The 27,844-nt window shown below is 38.6% G+C and overlaps 1 protein-coding gene across 1 annotated transcript in view; it reads right to left on the bottom strand.

Moving 5' to 3' along the window:
• LOC146692277 (exostosin-1) overlaps nucleotides 1–24,600 on the bottom strand; it is a 371,232-nt gene extending 346,632 nt beyond the window's left edge. The window contains exons 1-3 of the mRNA XM_085432334.1: nucleotides 23,824–24,600; nucleotides 22,577–23,179; nucleotides 20,795–21,546 (exon numbers count right to left, since the gene is read on the bottom strand). Of these exons, the coding sequence (XP_085288460.1) occupies nucleotides 20,795–21,546; nucleotides 22,577–22,873 (1,049 nt within the window). The 5' untranslated portion in view covers nucleotides 22,874–23,179; nucleotides 23,824–24,600. The remainder of the gene's footprint in view (nucleotides 1–20,794; nucleotides 21,547–22,576; nucleotides 23,180–23,823) is intronic.
• Between the last annotated feature and the right edge of the window lie 3,244 nt (nucleotides 24,601–27,844).

Here is a 27,844-nt window from a genome sequence, read left to right as displayed (position 1 = left end):
GCACTCATGTATATATCTTTCTACGTAGCACTCATAATTCTTATTCTCATGTATATATCTCATGCACATATCTTTCTTTCTACATAGCACTTTAATTCTTATTGTTTGCACTGAAGCACCGCAGCAATTTCCTAATGTTGTAAACCTCAACATCTGGCAATAAACCCCATTCTGATTCTGATTCTGATTCTGATTAGCTTCCACAACAGTGGATGCAGATGACATTACACATGTCATCTGCATCACTACAGAAAACGAAAAAATCAAAATCATAAAAGAAAATTGTAAAATAATTAATGCCAGTGTTTCTGGCGCTTTTGGATGAGTAAATTTGCCCCGGGTCAAATTAACCCAGGAGCATAATTGGTGTTCCTGGAAACCAACATAACAGGAGGGTTAATTTAGTTAGGACTTTTTTATAAGTATTAACTGAATTATATAAACTACATCACTTAAAGACTGAGTGACACACTAGCGCACTGATCCTAATAGCACTAAAATGGTTCATTTGTCAGGCCCCATCACAGAATATGAGGTCTTTTTTTCAGGTTTGTTCTTTTCTGAACAGCATTAAAAGTGGATATATAGAGAAACAAAAGGTACCAACACCAACACGAAATATCCAGAGGAAATCTTGACAAGGTGTCAAACAGCAGCAGTGCAGTTTGTGTTTGATGTGTTCCTGTGTGCCACAGTCAGCAGGAACAACATATGGGCCCATTAAAAATAACACAAGTCAATTACTAGAACAGGTTAGATGTGCCAACACAGCGGCGCAACCACCGATAGTAATACCTTACTTTTATGAGTCAGCCCATGGAACAAAAGTGAACCAGATTATACAATAAATCCTGACGCAGATTAAAGCACACTGGGCTGTTTTTGTTTGAGTGAGAAAAAGCACATAAACTGCTCATATTCAAATGAATGTTTAGCTCTTTTGGACAACAAACATGAAAACTGCATACCATCTGCTTTGCAAAAATAAGAAATCGAATGATTCTGTACGTTGTACTCTTCTGTAGTCCTTTAAATTAGTATCACTTGGGATCGTAAAGGTTCTGAAGCTGATCCTAAAAATCAAAGCACAAACCTCCTGCTCTTATGTAGTAGTTCTGTCTTTCCATGTCACATTATCTGACTTTTACAAGTCAAGGACCACAACTCATTGTATAACTGTGGACACAGGATTGTGTTACACCCTTCCCCTGAAAGAATTTTGTCCATTTTAGCCTGCTACTGTTGCAACGTGTCTCTGCTTTGTGAGAGCTTAGCCACACGTGCATATTTTACTTTTGAGAAGGAAATACAGCATGCAAATGTAGAAAATGATCCAAATGCACAGTTTTAACACATAAAAAGACATTATTCACACAACATTTTGACGTGCAATTGACCCAGACAGTCAGACCATATGTATTCACTTCTTTTTATTCTCGCTATCAAGTGTTTAAAAGGCCCAAATGTCTTCTGTAGAAAACATTATTTCAGTAATTGGATTTCTTGTTTAACTAAACTGAATAATTCTGAATCAGAACCTTCTGTAGATTAAAATCACTCAGGTTGGTCACACAGATTGGCATCAGGACAGCCATCCGTCAGAATAAATCACTTAAATTTTTTGTAAATAAAATTGCATTGTTCCTTCATAATTTTGGCTAAAGCACACTGGAGCTCCATATTATTCTAGGGAAATTGCATCCATATTATAAAAGGGCTACGCACGTGTTAAGTGTGCACACACGTGTTTTCCCAGTTTAAGACAAATTTATTAAAGAAGTGTTACAACTCAAATAAATAGATCAAATAAATAACCGTACAAATTGACTAAAATCAACAAAATATTTAGACATTTATTGCGATGACATAAAACAATCATTTAAAGGGGTCAGTGTGAATTATCTGAACACACACAGCACTTATATTACAGAGAAAACAGCAGACAGACTAGAAATGGTTTGTTACGATTCTGTTGTCAAGAGTCAAAGAGCCTCGCACCATTTTCACCTCACCAACCCTGAGGGTATCTCCCTCTGTATTTATGACCGACTCTGTTTGCGTGTGTGTCTGTATCTCGCCTCAGGCACATCAAACTCTCAGCATGTAAGGATGAACTAACAGGCATCAAGCCGACACACACATTATCATCACAACGCCTTATTTTTGGTCTGATCCCAACCTTGAAATGCTCTGATGTCAACCTGCTGTCACGCTACAAGATTGGCACCAGACCTCACACTGTGACAGAGACACGGAGACGTGAGGAGAAAAATATCAAATGAGCAGGTGAGTAAATGAGGAGGGGAATGGAAGAAAAGAGAAAAGCCAGGTAGAGTAGAGAAAGGATTAGGGGAACAATCAAGAGACGAAATTAAATTAAAGGGGAGTCTGGAAATACGAGAGGATGTCAAACGTAAACCTGGAGTAGGCTCGTGGGTAAAAGCAAAGGAGAGGAAAGGAAAAAAGCAAGTAATGACACAAGAAAGAAGTGAAGATGGGAGGAGAGGAGGAGCAGACTGCTGGGTTGTTGAGTGTGTAAGCATGTGATAAGCAGCAGCTATCCAGCTGTATCTGCCTGAGGAGAGACACAGATAAGACTTAATCTGTTCTGATTATATTTAAACAAACACTTTGCTCTTTTTCAGTCTTAGTTTTACAGGGTCAGGGTCATTTTTGGCATAAACGGTAATATATTCTATATTTGTAAGTTAGTAAGAAAAGGCAGCAAAATGAAGATGACAAATCTGAGCTTTGTAAAATGATGAATAGATGGTCTGGAAAAAAATAGAATTTAATTGAAGATAAATTACTGAACTAGTCATAAACCAAAGAACTACATACACATATACACACACACACAAATAAATATAAAAAAAATATGTATGTATGTATGTATGTATGTATAAATATATCAATGTGTTTTGCAGAGTTATCCACATCAATAAGTTTGGATCATTTAAAGGGGCATTACATCCAAACTCTGTCTTTTAAATGAGTGCAATTTAAATGTCTCGTTTTCTAATAAACGTGTCAGTTGCTGATAGGATGCATGCAGGAGCGTTTCCGCAGGTCCTTCCTCCCTGCAGCTGTCAGATTGTACAATCAAAACTGCTCCCAACAAACATAGATGTTTACATCAGCGCTGTAAGTTCCACTATTTTATCAACCGATTCACACTACAACCTGGGTTTGCCTCTTATCTGTATTTAATTTTAATAATGTTTCTCTTCTGTGTCCTGTTTGTTTGTATGTGTTTTTCCTGCTGCTGTTACAACCAAATTTCCCCTTGTGGGACAATTAAAGGATTACTCTATTCTAGTCAAGAGGTTAGGTTTAGGTTCACATTAACTGCAGACAATTTAATGCATCGCATATGCCCCCCCCCCCCCCACACACACACACTCCACACCACACCACCCCACACACACACACACACACACACACACACACACACACACACACGTCAAAATGATCCTGTCTAATAAAGGGTAAATGCAAAAGATATCAAACTGGGAAAAGCTGGAGCCTGATGAAGATGACTCAGATACACAGTTATTAGTCTCATAATTAAAAATAGAAGCAACATAAATGCAGAAATGTTTGTAGTCCTGCTTCTTTCTTATAGATACACACACACATACTAAACATAGTAGATACATATTTGGGTCAAAAAGGAACTAAACTTCTTGCTGGTAACTCTGTCTTCATACAACTAAATGTTAATAGGACGTAAATTGTATCATTTTTATTACTATTGATGATGTGATGTATGTTTTTTTAAAGAGGAAAATGCCAAATAAACCATATTGTAAAAACTGATGTCTTTTCACCTCTGTGCACCTGCAGGATGAGGATGAGGCTGCTGGCTGCTTCCCTCCGCCTGTAAACCATGACACTGCAGAAGTCTATAGGCCAAGAATAGCCGCAGGGCTTCAAAGTGCAATATCACATTTTCATAATGAGAACCAATGAGCTGTAAATCCCTGCTGACACGGTTATGGAGCGAGAAGAGCTTATGGCAGCGATACTGAAACTATTAAACAGTTGCCTTCCTCTGGTGCTAGGTATAGTGTGTGTCTCTGTGTGTGTGAGAATGTGAACATGTAAATGTATGTGTGTGTTTGTCAGCGGTAATAAGAAACAGTTGCATGTGCCTTTTCAGGAATAAATTCCCAGTGTGATACTTAGGAACATATTGTTTAAAGGCTGTACTTTTTTATTTATTATTAACCAAATCCCACATTGCCTTGGTCTAGGGGTGTGTGTGTGTGCATGTGTGTGTGTATAGGAGCTTATATGAGCTGGACAAGTTTGTTTTGTGAAACTGAATCTTTCATGGGTTTTCATTATTTCCCAGAATCAGTGCTGTAAAAGCTCTACACGTACAATAAATACATTACTAAAAGAAACACTGATAACTTTGTATTTCTTTATTATTGAATCTTTTCTGTCATTTCCCATATATTCATCCGTTTCCTTAACATCTATCCAGTTCAGGGTCATGGGAGGGCTGAAGCCTATCCCACCTCACACCCAGGCAGATAACCACTCACTCTCATATTCTAGCTTACAACCAATTTAGAGTCCAATCTAATGTAAATCAAACATACTGTCTTTGGACTGAAGGAGAAAACCTGTTCACAAAGAATCCACAATAGCCCAGGGAGGAAACGCAAACTCAACACACAAAGCCCGGCAACAATCTGATCCAAGGCCTTCTCGCTGTGTGGCACTGAACCAGCATCCTTTCTGTAATCTTTAAAAACAATTAAAAATACGTAACATGTGTAAGAACGTAACAGATGAAAATATGAAACTGTGCAGGTACATTGTTTTGCCAAAAATACAGTACATTACTGTTATGGTTAGGTTATTATTCATTTAAATCTAAAAGATCTTCTTTATTGTCTGGCAATAGAATATTTTTTTTTCATGTATTGGATTTTTAAGAGCTCTTATTAAAGAAGAAAATAGAGAGACTGAAGGAGAATGAGGGGCATCTGCTTAAAGATGTTCCACAAAGCAGTAGTCGTTTTTGTTTGACCCCTTCCATGTATTTTCGATCATTTTTTCCTGCTACCTCATACTAGTTCATAAAATAAAAATTGACACTGAAAACAAAAGCTGTGGAAGTAAATTTGTGAGAAGTCAAAATAATGGTTATTAATCGATCCTTGAATTCACCATGGTGCTGTCAGAGATCAAAAGCTTTTTATTCAAGGACACTCCAGCTTTTGCTCTGGGAAAAATATTTTTCCTCTATGTTGTCTTGCCTGCAGAAAATTGTAATAAATGCAAATGCTTAAAACAAATTAATTGCAAAGTTTTTGCTGGTTACGCCTATAGTAGGATGTACTGTTGTGTCTGCTTATGAGAACTGGCAGAGTGTAGTGTATGAGCTGGAAGGCACTCGTGCTTGTTTTTACAAATAATCAATTTTTCTTTTTACATCTCTTTTTTCATATCTCAAACAAATAAGCAAACCCCCTGACACTGAATCAAGACAGCCTTTGCTGTGGCATGGGTCATTATCCTGTTGGTGGTAGCCATTAGAAGATTGGGGCATAAAGGGAGGCATATGGTCAGCAACAACATTCAGAACTGATTGGTACTGAGGGCCCAAAGTGTGCCAAGAAACCATTACACCACCACCAGCAGTCTGCACTACAAACCAGTATAAAGGGCATGCTGATAGCAACAAATTCTAGACATGTACAACTGAGAGACAACAAAAATCCAGATTCTATGTGCTGGGACAAATTTTTCCAGAGTTCAACCATGTCTGCTGCTACCAAACATGCTGATATCTGATACAAACTTAACTAAAACTCCAGGCCTTAATATGTAGGATGATTAGCTGATTATTGCAGAAATAATCAAGGTGCATCTATTCGATGTGTAGTAACAGCAAAATCAAACTCCAAAAGATACTCTGGAGCAAAAGCAAGGATGTGCATGTGCCCATGTTCCATGCAAGACAACTCATATTCCTGTTTAGTATCCACGTCTCACTTTGTAATAAATCATAAAGGCTGCTGATATGAATTGTTAATAAAGAGATTTTCATCCAGTTTGCCTGCAGAGTATCCAGTTGCAAAGTATCCAGTCCAATCTTCCCCTCATGTAAGAAATCGGAGCAGTTTTCACTGAGCTGGAGAATCAACAATACAGCAGAAAATGCTTTAGGGAGTCATAATACAAAAAATACTTGATACTAAATCAACAACAGCTAAAATTGTCCCACAGTATATGGATTTCGGGAAGTAGAAAAGAGAAAAAGATGGACACTTCTGCTGTAATATGTGTGTGTTCAGGGATCTGTGGCTGCAAATGTTTGTGAAACCAAGCAGTAGAGAAAACTGTTCGGCTTTTTGGACCATTTGTTTCCGCTCAGAAAAAACAAATACACAGGGTGACATGCAGCAAATGAAAAATCATACAAGAGCAACACTTTCTTGTTTCCTCTCTGATAAAGTTTCCTCTCTTTCCTGTTGCTGTGCACGTGTGTGTGTTTGAAACGTGATGGATTCACACTGCAATCCATCCTGCCAGGCAGTGGTTCCACTATTTTACCACCTCTCTAATTCCGTCCTCCTGGTCTTTCTCGGTGAGGATGGATGGCAAACATCCTGTTAAGCTCCCACACACCTTTACTTCAACTCAACTGATTGTCACTGCTCACCACACTAATGCACAGAGAGAAAAAGAAGACGAAATAAAGACAGCAAACTTTGGCAAAGAAATCAGAGTTAGGAAGAAAGGTCGAATGGAGATGGCAAAAGAGAAGAGAGAAAAAAAAAATACTGTGATTGAGTCGAATTGTGTTCCTGGCTCATTTTCTGGGTACATAAGGATGTGCAGTCGAGTGAGAGGGCTGGCAACATTTCATGCTGCTGCAGAAAATGACATCCTTTCTGCAGACAGACAGCATAGCATCACATATACCCAGACAAAGACATTTTTTCAGCATGTATTGTTACTGTCAAACTGACGTGACGAAGAGTGGGCACTCACCGTTTGTTTGAGAAAAGCGAGACATAAATTGAGTTTTATTCTGGTATAAAGTGTAAAGTTCAAGCATATTTACAGAAAACCCGCATTCAGAAGGTTTACCGTTTTCCAAGTTTACTTTTAAGGAAACTTAGGAGACGCCCTGACAATTCCGAGTGCAGCCATCAAACCGGTCTCCTTAAGAGTTTAAGGTAGAAATTTCTTTACCCAACTACATCCTAAAGAAGAACAAAACTGCCTTGCTCATGAGCAGCTGCAATGTTTATACCATAAAAGTTGTAGCAAGTTGATTCACATTGTGAGTCATAGTACATTAAGGCAAAAGCACAGTTGTTGCTACAGTTGGTTGGAGAATGTGATTTCATTTACGTTAATGGAGTGCATGCTGTCAAGTGTTTTCCAGGCACAAAGGGAAAAGTATGTTATTTTCCACAGTTGTTGTGTTTGAAAACAATAGATAAATAAATAAAATCAATTTTAAGAATTTATAATAAAAAGTTTAGTAGCATAACATTTTGTTATTTTAATTTATTGTATGTTTCCCGTTTTAAATGATCAAAATATACAGTTATTATATTTTACCATTTTATTCATTTTCAACTATATTATATTAGGCAGTATTAAGGCACTTAGTTCTTCACGATTTCACACCTAACTCGTTTGGTCCAGTAAACAATGGGAAATGCAAATAGGTGAAGCAACAAAGCACATGTGAGTTATTTTATGTTCTTTCTTACAGTGAACACTAGTAAATTTGTAAGTTTACTCACTTCCAAAGAAATGAACAGCCTCTTATTTTCATGGTAGTTTCCTAGAAAGAATATTAACCAAAAAATCCAGAAAAACACACACACACACACACACACACACACACACACACACACACACACACACACACACACACACACACACACACACACAATATAATTATTTGCATGTAGCATGTTTGTCAGTAGGTTAGGAAGTGCAGTCACAAGTTTGAGAATCGATGGGAGGCACCGATTCGTCTTCTCTCAACTTTCTTACACTTTACACAATAATGTCTTTTTTACTTCGGAAGGAATTCCAGGAGGTGGAGACATTAATTCTCAAGTCATTCACTTTAGATTTTTTTTATCCAAGACGAGACATTGAAAAAAACAGCTAACAGCCATTCAGCATGACAAAGTCTGCCAGGAAAGGTCAGGTGCAAATTTAATGCTGATTGCAGTTTACTTTAAACTTGCAAATTCAGTCAAGAGCTCAGACAAAAACTTAAGTCAATCAATCAGACAAATGTTTAAACTCACACAGTTTGCTGGCTTGTGTTCCTCACAGTGACCATTTGGCCTCTGATACTTTAACTTGTTCTTCCCAATAAGACTGACAGTGGGTCAAGTAAAATAAATGCCAAGGCCCCGTTGCACTAAATGCCAATCTATATTTGGATTTCACACAGCAAGAACTATTAACCTCTATTCATCTTCTGATTGGCTGCAGTAGTGAAGTCAAAGCTGATCAATAGAGTTTCCTTTTACCCTCCAACCAGCCTTGGCAGAAGCCTTCAATGCATTGACAAGTTCAGCTGTTCTTGTCTGCTGGCTGAGAAATCTGCAGCCATTTAATGGCCCCTAGAAACTCTCAAAGAGCCAGTAAAGAATCGTGTCTCCACAACTTTTATTAGTCTGAGTTAGTAGGAAATAAGAAGAGGATATTGTTTGTCAAAATGAATTATTTTTCATCTGTATTTACGGTTTGTTATGATTGTTTTTCAGAAGTTCTAATAAGATTTTATATTGATTTCTTATTACTGTATTCATCGGCCAGCTGTGGCCAAAGGAGGTCATTATTTACGCAGCACATTTGCAGCCAATTTCTTTCCCCTATCGGAAGAGAAGAAACGTACAGAAAGAAAAAACACCTGTTTAGAAATAATAAATAAACTACATAAGGTGTCACCAAAAAAGGAAACTGTCAGTTATCCATCAGACTCTGAATACACAAGATGAAATCATTTATTTCACTATATTCTTTCACACGCCTGTTGCCAAAAAGTTTCAAAAAGTCCGAATTTATATATTGAACATATCAAAATTCACACAATCCATCAGACAGGCTGGCTGACAGAGGCATTATCAAAAAGATTAGGGACCTTTTCAGTTTATATTTAGTGTGACTTGAAGGTTTTATTTTGACTCTTTGGACACATTTAAGAGAGAAAACAATTGTGGTTTGAGTTAAAATAGACCGTTTAAAGACACCAACCACATTAGAAACTCTTTCAGTCCCATGGCTCGTTGCACGGATGTTGATTACAAGCAATTTAACTGCAAATCAAAATGCAATTTAGTTGAACGGGGATGCGATTTTCAAGAGACAGGGCTCAGATTGTGTTGCTCGGGATCACCAGGTTTCTTTGACTTTATTCTAACAGTTTTAATCTTTTCTGTCATTCTTGTTGGGTAACTGAACCTCATTTTGATAGATATTAAAGATTTCATTAATTACTTAAACTGTTTATTTGGTTCATTTTCATGTACTTTACTGCAGCGACTGTTATTGAAAGAGTTTATTTTCTGAATGTTTGCAAGTGCATCGTTACAAACGGGCCGGTTTAGCCACCTTTTTGTTGCTTTAATTAGGTTTCTAATGTGGTCACACATGAAGTGTCTTAGAAGTCCTTAACTTGTCTCTCTCCTTCACTGAAACTGACAGAGTTTGTTGTTATTCTTCACGGAGCTCTTCATCGTGACTTGCATCAAAGATGCACTAAGACAGCAGTAAAACCTTTTCCATGGGTTACTTTAGCTCAGCAATCGAAGCAGGAAGATGTGAGGAAAAGAGCAAGAGGCAGAGGAGTGAGGAAGAGTACAGATAAGGGGAATAAAGGAGAGAACAGGAGAGGAATGGAAAATGGAGGAGAAGATGAGAAGAATGAGAGGTGAAGAGACAGGATGGTGAGGAGTAAGGAAGATAAGCAGCAACAAGGGAAGAGGGCTTTAGCTTTTGATGTGTTTTAACAGAACAACTCACAACAAGCCCAGCAAGAAATAACTAAAAGAAACGCAGTGACAGCAGGCCACCCACATGACCACCGCTGACATTTCAATTAATACAGTCAGACACTTTTCTCCCATCATACATATTGGATACTGCAGCTGCCAGAGATTCACAGATGTGACAGCAGCTGTGTTTCCATCTGAATATATTTATGCATACTTGGACGCATCAAATTAAAAACACTGAACAGTGAGAGCCCATTATAATTAATTCATTTAGAATCTTTACTTTCTTTTGATGAAATAATTAGTGATGAAAGCACATTTGGTGAATGATGACAGAGTATCATGCGAATGCTTGGGGTCAAATATTTGTCCATTACGAGCTTTTAGAGATGCTGCTTGTGTGTCTTTATCAGCTTGTCAGGATATGTCATTTCACTTCTTTAGTACATGCAAATTCTGCAGAAAAGGGACATTTTCATGACATGTGATCTCTTCAGACCTTGACTACTACCTACTCTACAGTACTGTGAAAAAGTCTCGTTTCTCAATATTTTCCCAGCAAATTAGGAAGAACTTACAGCAATTTACTGAAATAAACATGCAAACATGAACGGAAATAAATGCATAGTTGTATACAAGTTTGTTTTTGACCTTAATAAATGCAGAGTTTGTACATTTAAGTTTTAAAGTCAGCAATTTCTATGACCGCCTTTGTTCTTCAACATAGCTCTCTTAGGCAAGGTTTATTGGGAATTCTTTAAGTACTTTTCAGGACTTGTCCTTCAGGCTTCTTGAAGGACATTTAAAGCTCTTCCTCTTCTTTTGCCCCCTTTTCTTCTGTTCTCTGTCGAGATGATCCTTCTCTGCTTCAAATATTATTGAAGTCCTGAAAAATAAAGCTATTGCCAGTCAGACTTTCCAAATGGCATTGCATTGTGGAAAAAATCTGATGGCTTTTCTTCGTTCATAAATTCATCAGTTTTGACAAGATCCCCAAGCTGAAAGCCCCAAACTGTGACAGAGGTTCCACTATGTCTTACAGATTCAATTCAAATCAACTCAATTTATATAGTGCCAAATCACAATGGCAGTTGCCTCAAGATACTACATATTGTAAGGTAAAGGTAAAAACTCCTGACCCCCTTGGTTTAAATTTGGATTCATCGCTTCATAAGACCTGCTCCCACTGATTTTCAGTCCAGTTATTGTGTAATTTGGCTTACCACGTAGATATACCTGACACTTCTTTTTTTTGTCGTCCTGTTCCAGTTTCCTGAAATATTTTCAGAACACTGCACACCATAAGAAGACAAGCCAGGTTTTTGTCTAATAGCTGTTTGAGAATCACCTCGTTGGTACAAAAATACTATTTCATGACTGTCAAACGGTCTTAAAAAAATTAGAACAAACGGTGTTTTTGCAACAGGCTGCCAGTACCACAGTGCGTAAAGACACCATTTAAAAGTGTTCAATTAAATTAAATAAAATTGCTAAATTGTCTCATATGTGTAGAAACAAAACTGGTTTATCCCTCGAGTTAAGTGCCTTCTTTATGCTTGAATGATTTATAGATCTGTGTAAAGTAGATTAACAAACACCTTTCCTCTTAAAATGATTAGGTACATGGACTGGACTGAAAACGTGGAAAAAATTATGTGATGTATTAAAAATACAAGGGTGTTACACCAAACTTGGCCAATCAATTCACATCGGCGCATGCCTGGTTGGTGGTTTAACTTTGCTTTGCTGAATGTTTTGTGAGAGTTCATCCCAAAGCGCTTACATTTCTCCTCCATTCAGGCTACACATTATCAGCACAATAAAAGCTTGATTCAAACAACTTAAGGGGGTCAGAACTAAAAGTGATGCTGCACTTTGGACACTTTGTGACATCTAGACAATAGCCTGTCAGAGTGGCCTGCTCGGACAAATATGGAAATGTGTGGTATAAGCACTATGAGCTTAGAAAAGGAAAAGAGAGGCTAATGGATAGACAACACACTCTTTTCTTTGTGAGACCAACAAATTAATCAGTTGTCAGGTTTTTTTTTAATTTTCCATGTTTTTGTGAATACAAGACAGAGGCGCTCACAGCACTTTGGTCAGTACATCTGTTTGTACAACAACACAGGTCATGAAAAATGTCAAATTATGATTGGACCAACAGGTCTCTCAAGTCTGTTGGCTAAATTTCTTTAATAACACATGACTCTACATTCACTCATAATCTGGTGCAACCATAAAGAAATCCTTCAGTCTTAACATGGCATTACACATTTTATTCTAGATAGTGTAAATAAAATATTTAGTCTGTTAAGTTCAATTCAACAATGTTTTTATGTGTTTTCTACCCTCACTACAAGTGTAGGTGTACAGCTATAAAGCAAGCAGAGGATACCTCCAAAAAAGGTGAAGACCTGAGTTGGCCTATGAAATCTTTACTGAAAGATTTACTGAAGCTGTAAAATGATGCATTCGGTGAAACCTTCAGGAGGGTAATTACAGTTCAATTCCAAAGAGAGACCAAGCATGGTGACAAAAACCTGAATTCACAAGCGTGCAGGCTACTAGCTAAACCAATTACATTGTGCAAAAAGTGGAAAACTTGTATATCCAATTCATTTATGGCACATTTAGCTCAGAGTTGCGTGCCAGCTGCTGTTTCATGTTATTGCCAGTTTAGCACCATGAAACGGGTCTTAACTAGCTTCACACCTTTTCTGTTGTTGCCTCACTTATTATGACTTGATCAATCTTTGCTATTAGCTGAAAATGAAGGATACTGACAGCTTACAACATGCTGGTAAATTTACTGTCTTTATATCCAATTCAAATTCTAATTATACTGTTCTGACCAAATTTATTAGAACACCTGTCATTAAAACAAGAAGAAATATTTTAAAGATCTGTCAAAAAGTTATTTATAACTAGAATTTATTTAAGCATAATATTCAGGCAAATAACATTTTTCTGTTTAGGACTAGCAAATAATTCTAAATTGGCATCTTAATTTTAAAAAAAAGAATTTTTTTAATAAAAACTGTAAATCTGTAAATTTGTGCATAACAACAATCAGATTTTTATTTTAGCAATAAAAACACAATTTTGATAAAAGAACTTATTGGTGGATTAAACATTATGGAAACATTAATCATTTAGGGCAGCTGTGGCATAAACCTTGACCTGAGTGGTTTATGAGTCTAATAAATTTGTTAAGCACTGTAAATACACTCTCCTATAAATAATCGCTTCATTTACAGCAAAGATGGAATATTTTTTGTGTGTGTGTGTATAAAAATGCATCCGTTGGCATTTAAAGGCCATCGATAACTGAACTGCCACAGAAAGCTGAGATGGGGCCAGAAAGAAAAACGGAGCTTATCCTTGTCAGTGTGTTGTCAGTCTAAAATGCATTGACAGCACATACTGTGATTTAAAACAGATCCTGGTTAGTTATACAAAAACACAATTGCTGGCAAGTTATGCAAATATTTAAAATTGCAGAAGTAAATGATAAAGAAAAAACTATTCAGGTAGGGGGAAAAACAATTAATTTAGAAGAAAAAAAGTTTTATTGGCCTCATTTTTTATATTTTCTTGTAAAAATAACTAATTCCTTTAGAGAAACATGGGATCCCACAGTTTCAGCACTTTTAATTAATGAGAAAATAAAACGTAACTGGCAGTTTAACACTTCAGCATATACTGTGTATTTTTTTGTGTGCTCCAGCCTGGCATTCCTCTCGGCCGGTGCAATCCTCATATTCAACAAATCATACAGAAATGCCAGCCCACAGTCCCTCCCCCGAACTCAACATTTTCCAATTCTCATCCATTCTTCACTGTGTTAATCTGCACAGATGATAAATTTGTGGTTGCAGTAGGCCAATTCTCACCAAACACACACACTTACACACACACACAACCTGTTTAATGTGCAGCTTGGCCACTGATTTAGCTAGGTGTATTTAAGAGTTTAAAAATATGTTGTCACAATGTCAGATTTCTTCATTCAAAGATAAAAATGATGGAGTAGACAGAAGCAGAGGAAATGTGATAATTCTGTTCATAAACTGAAACTCAGACTTGAAGAAATTCAACAAACTGAATCTGTACGTGATATTTTTGACAGTAAGTTAACCATTTATGATTTTTTTTTTAAGCTTGTGTGAGATTACTAGACAGTTAAAACATTGCAAACTATGCAACGTGCACATGTTGTGATAAAATTTGGAATAATGGACTAATGTAGCCTGATGGAGAGAGCCTATGCTGTCCTTGTTCACTGAAAGGTTAAAGTATCACTTATCAATTTGAATTAAAGATAAAATATTCCCAAGTGTCTCTTAGCAAGTTCCACTTTCATGCTATAGGTAGACATAGGGAAAAAAAACAAAAACAAAAAAACACCCATGCTAGCACGGTAGATTTAACAGTTAAATGTGCAAGAGCAGTAAACCAGCATTTGAACAGGTCATGTGATAACTTAGTCTGTCCTCAATGAAAACAAGCCCACTGGAGCTCACAATACAATCAATTTTGGAGTTACTTTTAAGGTGAGTCATTCTTTCTTTTTTCAGCACTACGCTGGATTTCAAGGTTTCCCAAACTGCCAATTTCAACTTTTACCACCGCCAATCGAGACAAAACAAGAGAGGAGGTTATGAGCAGGAAGAAAAAAAATGAAACAACATATTTATGGCTTGAACAGGACACCTCGCATCACATCTGGCTAGCCTCCACACTACTCTTTCTTTCCTTTCCTGTTTTGATCCTGTAAGCTATCATCAAAGATGTGACAGTGATCTGGATTAAACATTTAATCTGCTTTTCTGTAAATTAAGCCTGAGCCTATGATATCAAATTGTCTTTGGGGAGACTCTTCTGTATAGCAAAGCTCTAATTGGTTCAGCTGGCTGTTATCTATGTACAGTAAAACAGCGTGAGTTCAATTTGGTGCCTCTCAGAGGGAGGTGAGATTTCTATCTATCCCCTTCATTCACAGCTTAATTCAATTGGAGGGCAATTATCGACCGCCCCAAGGCTTCAAGATCCTCATTGGTTTCTGTTCCCATCAGGGAGTCTCGCAGTGTAGGATCCCCCCTGACTGCACTGGGTGATGTCTGTATCGATGTGCTGTGTGTAAGACACCAGAGGAAGCAGCAGCAAACAGGCAGGAAGGCGCTCTCAGTCACAACCTCGAGAATCAAAAGATTCTTAAACTGGATTCATCTGACTTGTTTAACAGCATGAAGCTTTAAACAGCAAACTTTTATCCTTTTGGAATAAGAATCATCAAACTTACCACATGACAGATTTTGCCACAGACACCCAGAAAATAAAAACAAGCTCAAAAATTCATTAAACAAAAATCTAAATATCAACAAAACCAACTAGCCTACAGTTAATTATTTCATTCCCATTTTGTTTTCTTCAGTGAGCCAGAAATCGGAGCCATGTTTTTAGTTAACATGATCTGGAATGGCACCTGTAACAATGAAAAGTGATTAAATTTGGCCCATTTACCCTCTGACTTCATGTTTTTGTGCATCCCTGGACTAGTTTCAGCACTGCTGCTGTTGACTCATTGCTCAAGACCGCAAACAACCACAAACATAAACATCTGTGTCAAACTGACCTGCCTTATCAATTTAGTCCTCTGGGTCAGACTGTCGCTAAATGCAGAGTTCGACATCCTCTCAAAAATAAAACTGAGCAAAAACATTGAAGTGGCACTGGTGATTTACTTTTTGGACAAAATATTCTTAATGCAAACTTTGCACACCTTAGGTCTGACTCGCACAGGCACAGAGACCTGCTGCAAACCCCATGGAAACCTATGGTTCCAAGGGACAAATGTTGGCGGGTACTTTGAGAAGAATTTGGAAATAAAACCAAATTCTAAACCTGCATATCGATTGCAATAGAAGGTCCCAGCTTCTGTAAAAATCTGCTAGTTAACTATGAAAATTTAAAAAGTGTGATGCAAATTACAAACTAAGAGCTCTTTTTTTTTTTCCTTTACTTTTTTGGAGTTTCACAAGTGATTCGTAAGTAGTCCTGCAGTTTGTATTAATGAGACAGTACAGGACAGCAAGCCCTCACCAACGAGTCAGGCAATTCACATTTTTACCAAGGAACCAGTAGTTACCACCGGTCCAGAAGTCCAAAAGACGACCACATTGAAGGGTGGATTTGCCAAATTTTAGTCAGACATATTTATTCTTATGGGTGTAGTCCTAAACTCTTTGATCACACCTTGCATTTTTGAATATTTTGGCTAACTGGATCCATTTAAAAAGAGAACCGTGTGAATATGGTCATTTATACAAGAGAAATGGTGTTATTAACACAAAATCTAATGTTCACATTAGGGCTGTGCGATATGACCAAAATCTCATATCCCGATATCAAGACATCTATCGTCCGATAACGATATAAATCACAAAAATGTAACATTTTCTGTAAATTCTGTGAATCTCGGGCAGCTCGACTTGCGTGAAGTGTTTCCAGCTGCGCGTCGTGTACCTGGAGTCGAGTGTTTTAACCAATGCATGAAACTATACATTTTTAGACGTAAGTCGTAACGGCCGCCGTTTTCTTTGTGAGTATTTATTACACAAAAAAAAAAAACCTGTTCTAATGTTTGAGTCTAAGGTTTATTTTTTAGCACCTGACGGCTCTTTTTTGCTTCTCATCCGTAAATACTTTGCATTTTTCACGTGATTCTGTTTATTTTGAAAAGTCTCAACAGGATCTTGAGCTTTATTGTGAAAGGTTTAGGTGGAAAATAAACGAGTGGACACGCGGTGGTTTTACCGTCGCTGTTGCTAACGACAACGCATAAAAACAAGCGCTTGTCTGTCTGTAGTGTGATTATATTAAATATAAGAGAAAGAGAGAACTTTAAGAAATTAATATAGCCACTACAGTGACCATCAAAATAATGAAAAAATATTGTTGTAAACAGTTTATTTTGCGACACCACGAAACAAACGATAGCGTAACATGAAACGATAGATGTTTTTATATCATCATCCGATATATATTGTTATATCGAACAGCCCTAGTTCACAACCTTGCATTCAGATCTCAGTCTACAAAAAGTATGGACACATTTCTTTACTAAAGTTTGAGTTTCTCCAGCTTTAAATAAAAATGGAAGTATTTAGAATTTTTGCATGATCAAAATAATTATCAGTTCTGTAATATTTGCTGGATTAAGCCAATTTAGGTTACGTAACACACCTTTATTCAAACCCTTTGTTTGTTGTATTTAAGTCTGTGCTCCATATGTTTTTCACTAATGAGACAAAAGTCTCTAAATGCGTTGTTGTCAATTATTAGTCCAAGTGCTCAGTCTGGATAGTCTTAAATAATTTCTGCACAGAAAAAAAACAAAAAACAACAGTGGCTAAACAGACTGTACAAGCTGCATACTTGTAGTTTTCCCACAGCGTGCTAGAATTTACCATCAACCATCAATTTCTTAAACAGCAAAGCACACATGAAGCAGAGCTCTACATACCATCTCATGTGTCTCATCTGACAAAGTAAGTTCCCCTTCACACTTAATCACTTTTATTATTAGTAAGACAGACACCAAGCTTTAAAGTTCCTTAAAATGTCTTGTTAAGTCAAATTACGAGAAAGAAGAACAAAAGAGCACCTTAGAGCAGAACATTTGGTATTTAATAACAGCCTGATATCACACCGAGACTGAGAAAATGATTAATGTACTATTTAATTAGTGAGGCAGGCTTATAAGCACTTTGTGTTCAGGAGCATATGGATTATTGCCTTTTGTGCTTTATTCAGCATTGAGTACATGGTGGATTTCTTTTCGAGTACCTTTAACATACATTATGTTGGTTTTTTTTCTTCCCTAAAAGCTGCTCATAAAGCCACTAGTTTTACCAGCCAGCTTCATTAAATCAACACATTTTCATGAACAAGTTCAAGTTAAATAAAAGTCTTAATGTACTCTTGTATTGTATTGTCTAGATTCGTCTGAAGCAACAATCCTCCTACCACACAACACACCTACAGGAAAATGTTCCAATACATAATAAATGAAGTGACTATTAAAGACAAACGGGGCTTTCAGCGAACACAGTGGTCACGTATACCATTTCCAATTTGTTATTCTTATTTTCTGAGATAGTTTTATATTTTGTCTGCATTCTAGAGACATGTGCTCTCAGCATGCCGTCAGCTGCTGATAAAGTATTGGTACCGGCCTGTGAAGCAACAAGAAATGCGATCCTGTACCACTGATTACAGTCATTGCACCTTCAGAAACACACCGCAGTCCATTAGCAGTGGGACACTGACAGATTTTTCTTTTGCTGTGCTGGCTTTGTACTGCAGCACATTCGATTTGAAATGAAAGAGAAACCGAGGGGTTCATCTATTGACTTTTCATATACAACCTCCAACTTCAGATAGTGAAATGTTTCCAGTAAATAAAAATATACCAAGCGATGTCAACAGTGAATGTTTTAGAGGATTTTTATGCTGGATCAGAGGACCACACACACACTCCATGGAGAAAAGGACTGAGCCACCTAAACATTACATCTGCAGGAGCTGCTCAGCAATAGAAACTCATGACATGAAGGTCCCAGCTTTTTTATTATATGTTATATATGTTAATGGCAGTTAATCTGCAGCTTATTCTATTGCAGTACCTTGCTTGTATTCAGTGAGCTTTCGACTCACTCTTTCACAAATGTTTGTGAAAGCAGACTGCATGGAGAGATGCTTGATTTTATATATCTGTAGCAACGGGATTAAGAACACCTGAGTTCAGAGATTAAGAGGTGTGGCCTTATAATTTTGCCCAATATAATATATATATAGGATCATTGGTGGTGACAAAGACGCATCAAATTATTGCCCTCTTTCTCCATTTGTGTTTTAGCATCTTTCACCGTGTTGTTTGGATTTTAAACAGCAAACAGCTTAACAGGTTTGCTACAGAAGATGTCCATTTTCCAGCAAAGTCAGTAGTCACCTTTGTAGCATTAAACTCCAATTAGATGTTTGAAAGTAGCTCCTGAACATAGGAGAGCATGTAGCTGCTAAAGACACTTATTATTTTGAGAGTCCCAGCAAATTTATACTTAAATGTATGCCGTTGATACGTTGTAACAGCAAACCCCTCTAAATTAACCCGTGTTACAACCTGTCTGGAAATGTAACTTGTGATTGGCCTGTTCAATACCTCTGATTGCTCCTGTGCATTTCCCGATAATGTTTTGGTGTCGTTTTGGAAGATCAGTGAGAAAACAACAATCATTGCTTCAATGTAAGGACTCACTGATGTCAGCATTTTATTCGTTTCCATCTTAGCTGGGACTGCATAAAAAGCACCAAGAGACAATCACAAGTTAATTAACACATAAAACACCATGCATGAATGCTGGCAAGCGTGTCAGCCACTTACGTCGATTACAGAGTAGGCTCTGCGAACACTCACAACAGAAGTCGAAATCAGCCGTTAGGCCACAGTGAAACCACATCTAAAAACAATTCAGTTGTTAGACTTCTCGCTGTGACTGTGAAACTTGTTTCTGTTCTCACTAAGTGGCCAAAACATATCAGTAATGTATTGATGATCTTACAAGCGAAGTATTAGCAGATTTCCCAGAAGTGGATTCAAAGTAGTCCTAATGAAGGCCACTGAATAAAGTTTATAGTCTGCAAGAAACCCCGAATTCACTATGAGTGAAATCAGATTTTCAGACCAAGTTTCAACATTAAACCCATTACAACCTTAACTGTATGTGAGGGACCATTGGAACATTTTATTTAAGAAAAGAAAAAGTCCAAACTACTGTTCTTGATTGAACAATGTCTCAGATGCAATATTTGCTGACTCCTCTGTATGCAGATTCTTACTGTAAAATTTAAGCTGCTGTTTGACAGCACTGAGCTTTCCTTCGGACCTCGACAATTTCTAAACCTAAAATATGCAACAGATGACTCGGACTAACAAAGTGAGACGAGTCAAGAATGGTGCGTCTGTTTCACTCTAAGTGCAATGGAGTCTCTTCTTTCAGCTGTCAGCTCAAGCTAAAACTTTCAAAAGGTGAACTTCTCGGCTCAGATCGCTTTTCTCTCGACCAACTGCTGAGCTGACAAAAACTTTCCATCTTTCAGCCGATGCTTCTCTGCTCTCCTGCTCCTCTCTCTCTCCTTCACACACGCACATTACACAAACCTGCACAAATACCCTCACTTTTCTGTACCATTTTGTCTCATGAGCACAGCGACACTGAAGCTCAACTCCCATGGCAATTGTGAAGTATGTGCATGAAAGCATCCAACCTGTTTAATTCAAATAAAGAAGAAGTGCTTCAGGCACAGCAGCCCCCAATGCTCAACATTGTGAAGAAGGAGAGTTTGCAGCCAGTAAACCAAATTTGTAAAGATTGACAGTACTAACATGCAAACTCCAACACAACAAGCACTTGTGAGGAGTTGTAATGATCCACAAACTCGCTGCATTTGAAATAACCAGCAGCAAGAAGCAGCTGATAATGAGATAGCATCACAACTTACTTCTTCTAAAGTGTGTGCTAGCTGATCTGTTTCAAAACACAATAAGCACTGCATTAACAGATGAAAATATCCAAGTCTGCAAGGACATTACAGTTTAAAGGTGAGAACCTCTTTGCATGGAATGCTAATGCACGGAGCACGAAAAGCATTCAGACCAAGAAATCGACTTTTAAAGATTTCAAAGCCACTTAAAACTACAAAAAGGTGAAAGAAACATCACAAATCAATCTTACTTTGAGTAGTCTTCATTATCTCTGTCACAGCGTGAGTCCTTATGTTTCTCCCAGTCTTTGCCATGTTTACATGTCGTCAGCAGAATAATATCTTCCCCATTGTGGATGTGATACAAAGCATTCCTGGTCTCCGAACCTATACCAGTTAAGTACCTTTTCCCTTTGAAAACCAGCTGGTACTTCCTGGAAGGTGGTGCATCGTTAAGTGTCAGATAACCTATGCCCCCTCCTTTTAGCGGATGATCCTTTGAGAATAGAGGGATGGAAATATCATAGTTAGGTCGGAAGTTGACAACATCTGCACTGGCCTTGGCCAGCATGGCCTGTCCCACCTCAAAGCCCAAATCCTCAGTGTAGTCCGGCCAAGTCCCAGAGTAAAGGTTGAATATGAGGTGATTCCTGCCATCGTTCCACGTGGGTAGGTTCTGGATATGCGATCTAATGTTTTGGACGTACTGCACTGAGAGCTGGTCCCTGTCCAATGTGTCCACAGCTAAAATAAAGAGACAGGCCCTCAAAGGGTCTGTGGTGTGGAACCGGGACTCTTCAATGGAGGTCAAGATCTTCTTGTAGGTCTCTGAGATCTCGCTGCCTCTCTGTTGAGGGTAGATGTAAACCTTGAATCCCGACTGGCAGCGAGCAAAGTCAAAGCAGGTTTCCATGCGGCAGCGCTTGTTCTTGTAGATGTTGTCACGGATCGCCCGTCGTTCACGAGGGGAGGTGTGCTGATGATGGAGCTGAGGGGTGTCCTCCTGTATCCACAGAAACAAATGTATCTATTAACATCACACCAATGTTTGTGCAGTACAGTCAACTCTCCATTAAAACAAATTCCAAAAAACCCCCAGAAACGAATAAATAGTTTGCACTCAAAACTGCATCTCTGACCTAATGGGATTTCTAGATAGTGACGCTTTTAAAAGTTGTCTCCTGCTGAAAACTGCTTTTGAAAATTCATGGCTGGAAACTGCTCCCTCATCATTACTGACTGGCCTGTTGCATTACTTGCAATCCTGAATTCTTCAGCTGGTAATTTGTGCTTGATTTCCCCAAAGCAATGGTGCTTAGCCATCTATGCTTGTAATCCCTTAAAGCAAACTAATGTCTATGCACAAGAACTTGCATATCTGCTTAGACAGCAGTATGTGAAAAGAAACAAAGTAAAGCAGTGTAGTTGGATATGCAGAAAAGCCACAACGTGACACGCTGCATTGATGCCATGAATTGGTACTCACTTTGCAATATCCACAGCATTTTCCCCTTAATTCTGAATATCGCTGTAACTTCCTTGAATTTAAAATTCTTTTTAAAGTGTTTTTGCCTTCCTAAAAGTTTCCTCTCTCTTCACTTCTTTCTATAACACCTACCACCGCCAACGCTTAACACTAGGCTATTTTCAGCATGAATGCCTGGTAAGAGCTCAGCCAAACAGAGATGTTTCGTTTGCAGATATTTTGATTTGAATGAAAGAATCTTTTTTCACTGGTAGAGAAAATACTAAAAAAAAAAACAACAACATCATAGTGTTATCATCATCATCATTACATAATTCCCCATAGAGATCAATAAAGTATTGTGATTCTGATCTTGTGACCCCCCCCTTACAGCTTACAATCACAAAAGCTTTGAAACCATCCTCCTTAACTCAGTTTTACTGTTCTGTCCTGTTGTTGGACTTTCATTTTGATCACTAAACGCTTATAAATTGGACTTTTTCACTTCTTTTTGTTTTTACTTAAAGAGCTTTCATTGTTTCTTTTCTTATAAATCATTCCAGTCTACCTCCTGCTCTCCTCCCTCCAAATACGGCTCCAGCAGCTTGGTCGACTCCGGCCAGTGTCTGGGTGGTCTGGATGGATTTCTCTGGGGCAATGGCTGGGGCTGGTAGTACACTTCCTTACTTTGGCGGTAGTACTGGTATTCTTGTTGGTGGTACTGATGATACAGGGGGTACTGGGGAAACTGATGATACTGGTATGGCTGCTGTTGGAACTCCCCAATTTGCAGACCCCACAGATATATGAGGAAGAGAAGACCGGCCCCCACAGACACAAGCAGGTACCTCTTCTTGGCCTGCATGTGTGCTGTAGGGGGAGGAAAAGGAGGAGGTGGTGGGTCTGGGGAGGGAAGAGAGGAGAATAGGGTGGAGGTTCACAATAAAACGAGGTGGGCAGCAGGTGTGAGAATAGTGATGGAGCTGAAAACGGATCAACTTAGAGATTAAAATAAAACAAGTATTAATAAAAGGGAGTAAAAGCGTTGACAAAAGGATGCCAAAAGAAAGCAGGGAAACGGGAACGAGGAAATGACGAGGAGAGGGGTTGCAGGGAGGTAGATGCAGGTCGGCTCTCTACCCACAACTCGGCATTTTGGGTTTTGGCGTCACTAAAAGAAAACATAAATAGAAAATTATCAATGAAATAAGATATCGGAGTTTCTGAGACAAACATTTTTTTAAATAAATAATTGATACAATATTGCACGGAAAAAAAATCAGAATAACAGCGTAGAAGCTCTGTGAAAAATGTTAAACCATATCTGAGCACCTTTACTCAACACAATACATGTCATAAATACACAAAAATGTGCCTAAAGACACGGCATTAAAATAATAAAAGCCCAAGCTGATTTGTACACGTTAATTTTGTTTTGATATTTAACTTTTTCAAAAAGTTTTTGTTTTTTGCTAAATGTGACATGGACGGCTCAGTAGCGCTTCTGACTTTCTTAAATAGTATGCAGAGCCCGGTGTTCGCTTAAAAACTGAATTGCCTGATAACGGTGGCTGTTTCGACATCATCGTCACAGCGCAGGGTGTCTCGTTAGGGGCGAAAGAGTGTCGCTTGATGACAGGTTCGCCACTAAAATGCAGCATTTCTGAAGGGAGTTTGCAGCGAGCTACGCGTTCAACACATGGGCTGTTTTTGCCAGGAAAACCACCTCTATTATTAACTCTTTAGGAATTTCCACCTTACAAATTATATTTCATAACTCTTTAGTAAGCGTAATTCCTAATTGAATCCTCTCACCTGTTTGTATAGAACACCTGTGGTTCCAGGAAGTGTCCGCTGCTCTCCCCTCCAGCTCGTGGAGGAATATCCACTTCGGAAACACATTCTTCATGAACCCTCGAACTGTAAATCCATTAGCAAATGACACGCTATGTTGAAACCACGTGCGGAAGGAAATTCACAGAGCTCACAGAGATCCACTGTGCGCTGCCTTCATGTTCCGCCGCGTCCCAGTCACAAACTTTCCGCGAGACAGGACCACAGTCCCGGCGGAAAACACAACACAGCGAGCTGTGAACGCGATAGGTTCCCACAGTGAGAATTCAAATGCACACTCATCTGCCAGAAGAGCCGCGATCACAGCGACAGCATCCATCCAGAATTAAGTCGGTTAAACAAGGCGCGTGCATCTCCAATCAGCATAAGCCATGCCCCCCTCTCTCAGAAACCCACAGCAAGAGAAGACCCAAACTTTGAAATTGAAATCCACATCCCCCCCTCTGTGCGCTGCCGCTCACAGTCAGAAATGAGCAGAAATCATCATCATCCCAGGTAAGTTAAGGAGACGCCGGCGCACCTGATCTGGAGAGATGCGTATCAATAAAATCCTTTCAGGAGCGTCTTCGACCGGCGGGAGCGTTTCTCTATGGAGTAAAGCAAATGGATCAAATAAGCATCACAAGAGAACACTGATGTTCTTCTGGGCTATCAAAACGAGAATACGGGGTTCCAGTAGCATTTCCATCCTCACGTTTCCATCCTGAAATCCTCAACTGGATCCGAGCTGCTGCACCGTACAGCATCCAGCAGCAGCAGCAGCGCTGATAAGCCAGACAGTAGCAGGCTGGCAGACTTGGGGGGGGGATCGGAGTATGCACGGGGAGTCTGTTTGCTCCGATAAGGTGCAGGAGCCCGCCATAATTCAGGATCTCCCAGTTTGCATTTGTAAATGTGTTTGTATCTGGTTAATGGAGCGTGCAACAAAAACACAAGACGTCCCAAGAAATTACTGAAATCACAGATCACGGGGAAGTCCCAGAGGTGCACTCACAGGTCCTCTGGGTCATTCCTGCTTTCATTTTACAAATCAAACTCCATTCAGAAAACTGCAAATGTTGGACTTTAAAAAGTTGTAAAACACGACTTGTTGCAATAGTACAGTTTAACCATGTGGGATGCGTGTCTTTTACATCTTGTAGCTGTTTCAGCCAACGTCACTGAGTTCTGTTTAGCGCTCATTTATTATATTTTGACGACACGCTGAAATTGCAGGCAGTAATTTGAGGAGTCTGTGCGAGTTTACGCTATACCTGTGCATCTTAAGGTTAAGATGGCGTATAAAAATCGCGCAGGGATTAGTTACGTCTCGGTGTTTTGCAAACATGAGAACTTTTAATTAACTCGTGGAATCGCTCAGTGAGTCCAATATTGGGCCCAATTATTCAACTTTGACCATCTGGTCCACTAATCTATGTGTCTGGCGCTTAATTCATGTAGCTGCTTAAATTTGTATTGATGCAACTGATGGAATAAAATTAATTTGCAAAGGATCTAAATAGATGTCATTATCTCATAAATTAGGGTTATACAGATGTTGTGAAGCCGCAACGCCACAAATGGTTGGTGCAGCAAACAGCGCCATCTTGTGGCAATTTATTTCAGCCTACATTTTTAAAAGCAGCTCCAGGTCTGTGTTATTCATATAAATCTGGCAAAAATGTAGAACTTTGTAATGATAAAAACCAAATAACTGGATCTTCTCGGGACCAAACAGTACTGGAAGGCAAGTGAGCTTTTTACAGTGAGGCATGTCAAACAGGTTTTTCAAAATAACAGCTCAAACTATTGCCGTTTTGGAACATAAATGGACCGTGTTGAAAGGAGCATCCACGCTGCAGAGGCTCTGCATACCGATTTTCAAAGCTGTGCCAGACTCCTTCAGGCAGGAAGAGGCACATGTCTGACAAATAATTTAGCTATAACTGCATATGGCACTTTAATATTAATCCACACTCCCTCTGATGCTGAGCGGTGATAGAGACATTTATGTAGAAGTCGTGGAAGAACAGAGAGAGCATAATGCAGTAAACATCTCTCTCTTGCATCTTCTGCTGTGCATGCTGCAATATGCATCAGGTATTCAGACTTTTACTTTTCATTTCTTTGGTAAATTTATATTTCTTAGCTCTTACATTCTCTTAAAGTGCTCAAAGTTTAGTGGTCAGAGTGGTTTGCGGATTTTACTCTTAGATTTGATCAGTTCTCTCCCCCCCCCCCCCCCCCTTCTTCATGTACCGCATTAATTGAAGTGTATAGAAAAATTCAGATGAGCCCCTTTTTTCTCTCAACAGCCTCTAAAGCCGTCACTAAACACCTTGTCATTGATGCACCTTTATGGGATTTTCCTGCTCTGTGGACCCTTGCCATGACTTGTGAGCTGTATGAATCCTGGATCTCAAATGTGCAGAGAATGGGCAACCCTTTCAGGTGGTAACTTATTTGAGAACTTGAAAAATAATACGAAAGAATTTCTGACCTCTAATCTGCAAACTGTTAATCTTTGGATGTTCGTGTAAAACACCGCCAGATGCACCAGCCTCTTTCTGAATGACAGAGTTTGCCTCTAATTTATTGGAAATGCGATAACTCTGAAGCATTCGCTGGTGCTGATGGCTTCACGGTCCATTAGGGGATGATAAATTTGAAGAGGTCCTGCTGGTGTTCGCAGAGAGAGCCAACTTTGATTTCTTTCCAGTCTCAGTCCATCGCTTCACTTCCTTCACTTCTTCATTTTTAGTATTAATCCTGGGATGGTTCAGCTGTACTGAAGTCTCTTTACTCACCTGTGCCAACAGTTGGAGAAGAGACTGTGATCCAGCTTTTGAATAAATCTGTTTTGAAGCTTCTCTTTGGCTACCACGCACACAGCATGTCTTCTCTAAATATTCAGTTTTTGCACAGTTTTGATGAAGTAAATCTGACTTTTTCTGTCTGTATTTGTATTTTGGTTCATGTGTTTCATGTGGATTTTCTCACACATATACAGAGGCTTTGTTCTTATTGTATTGTATTATCATATATACACACTATATTGCCAGTAAGTATTCACTTGTCTGACTTCTCATGCGTATAAATTTGAGTGATGTCTCTCTCTTGATCCATAGGTTTTAAGATTGTTATTCCAACCTTTGCAACTATATTAGCTTCAACTCTTCTGCGAAGGCTTTCCACAAAGTTTAGGAGAATGTTTATGGGAATTTCTGAACATTGTTCCAGAAGTACTTTGGTGAGGTGAGACACTGATATTGGTTGAGGTCTGGTGTGCAGTCTCCATTCTAATTCATCCAAAAGTTCTTCTATCAGGTCAGGATTCTGCAGGCCAGTCAAGTTCTTCCACACCAAACTAACACATCCATGTCTCTGTTATTTACATTAAAAGATCTTCATTCTGTTCTTCTGTGTCTATGATATTAAATTGCAACACTTTTAAATAAGAGCTTGTTTCCATTTTATTCTTGAGTAGTATTGGCAGATATTCCTCTCAGGCTGTTTGCAAGTTTCACATCGTTGATCATACAGTAAGCCTGCATGTAGCCTGGCATGTGAAGCCCACAGCAGTAAAATAACTGCACCAGTAGAAGCTGATCTGCAGTTAGTAGTTACTCTAATGAGTGTATCAACATTTTTTACACTCAGTTTCTGTCATCGGCCCATGGAGAGAAAAGCGTTTAGCAAGAAAAGCTAAGACAGCAAAAAAAAAGGACAAAATGTACAAAAGTGTAATGTCTGGTTTTGTCCATCCACCAGTTTTACTAAACAAAAATACATGTATGTCCAACTTCTTCACTAAAAAGATCAAAAAATCTAATCTAAATGAAATTTGCAGCAGTAACATTTATATATATTTTTAATCTTGGCAAAATGGCAGCAGAAGGAAGATGTCGTTCCAGCTTTGTCTGATGTTTCTCACCGATATTCAGCTTTGAAAATGGTAGTAATAGGTTTACCCCAGAATATTTTTTAGATCCCTTTCTGATGA

Source organism: Copadichromis virginalis, linkage group LG15 (assembly GCF_057382275.1).
Source record: "Copadichromis virginalis isolate Kocher_CV1m ecotype Utaka linkage group LG15, C_Virginalis_male_GT1.1, whole genome shotgun sequence".
NCBI lineage: Eukaryota > Metazoa > Chordata > Actinopteri > Cichliformes > Cichlidae > Copadichromis > Copadichromis virginalis.
The sequence above is the reverse complement of the archived record's forward strand: the minus strand, read 5'-3'. Positions and strand labels throughout refer to the sequence as shown.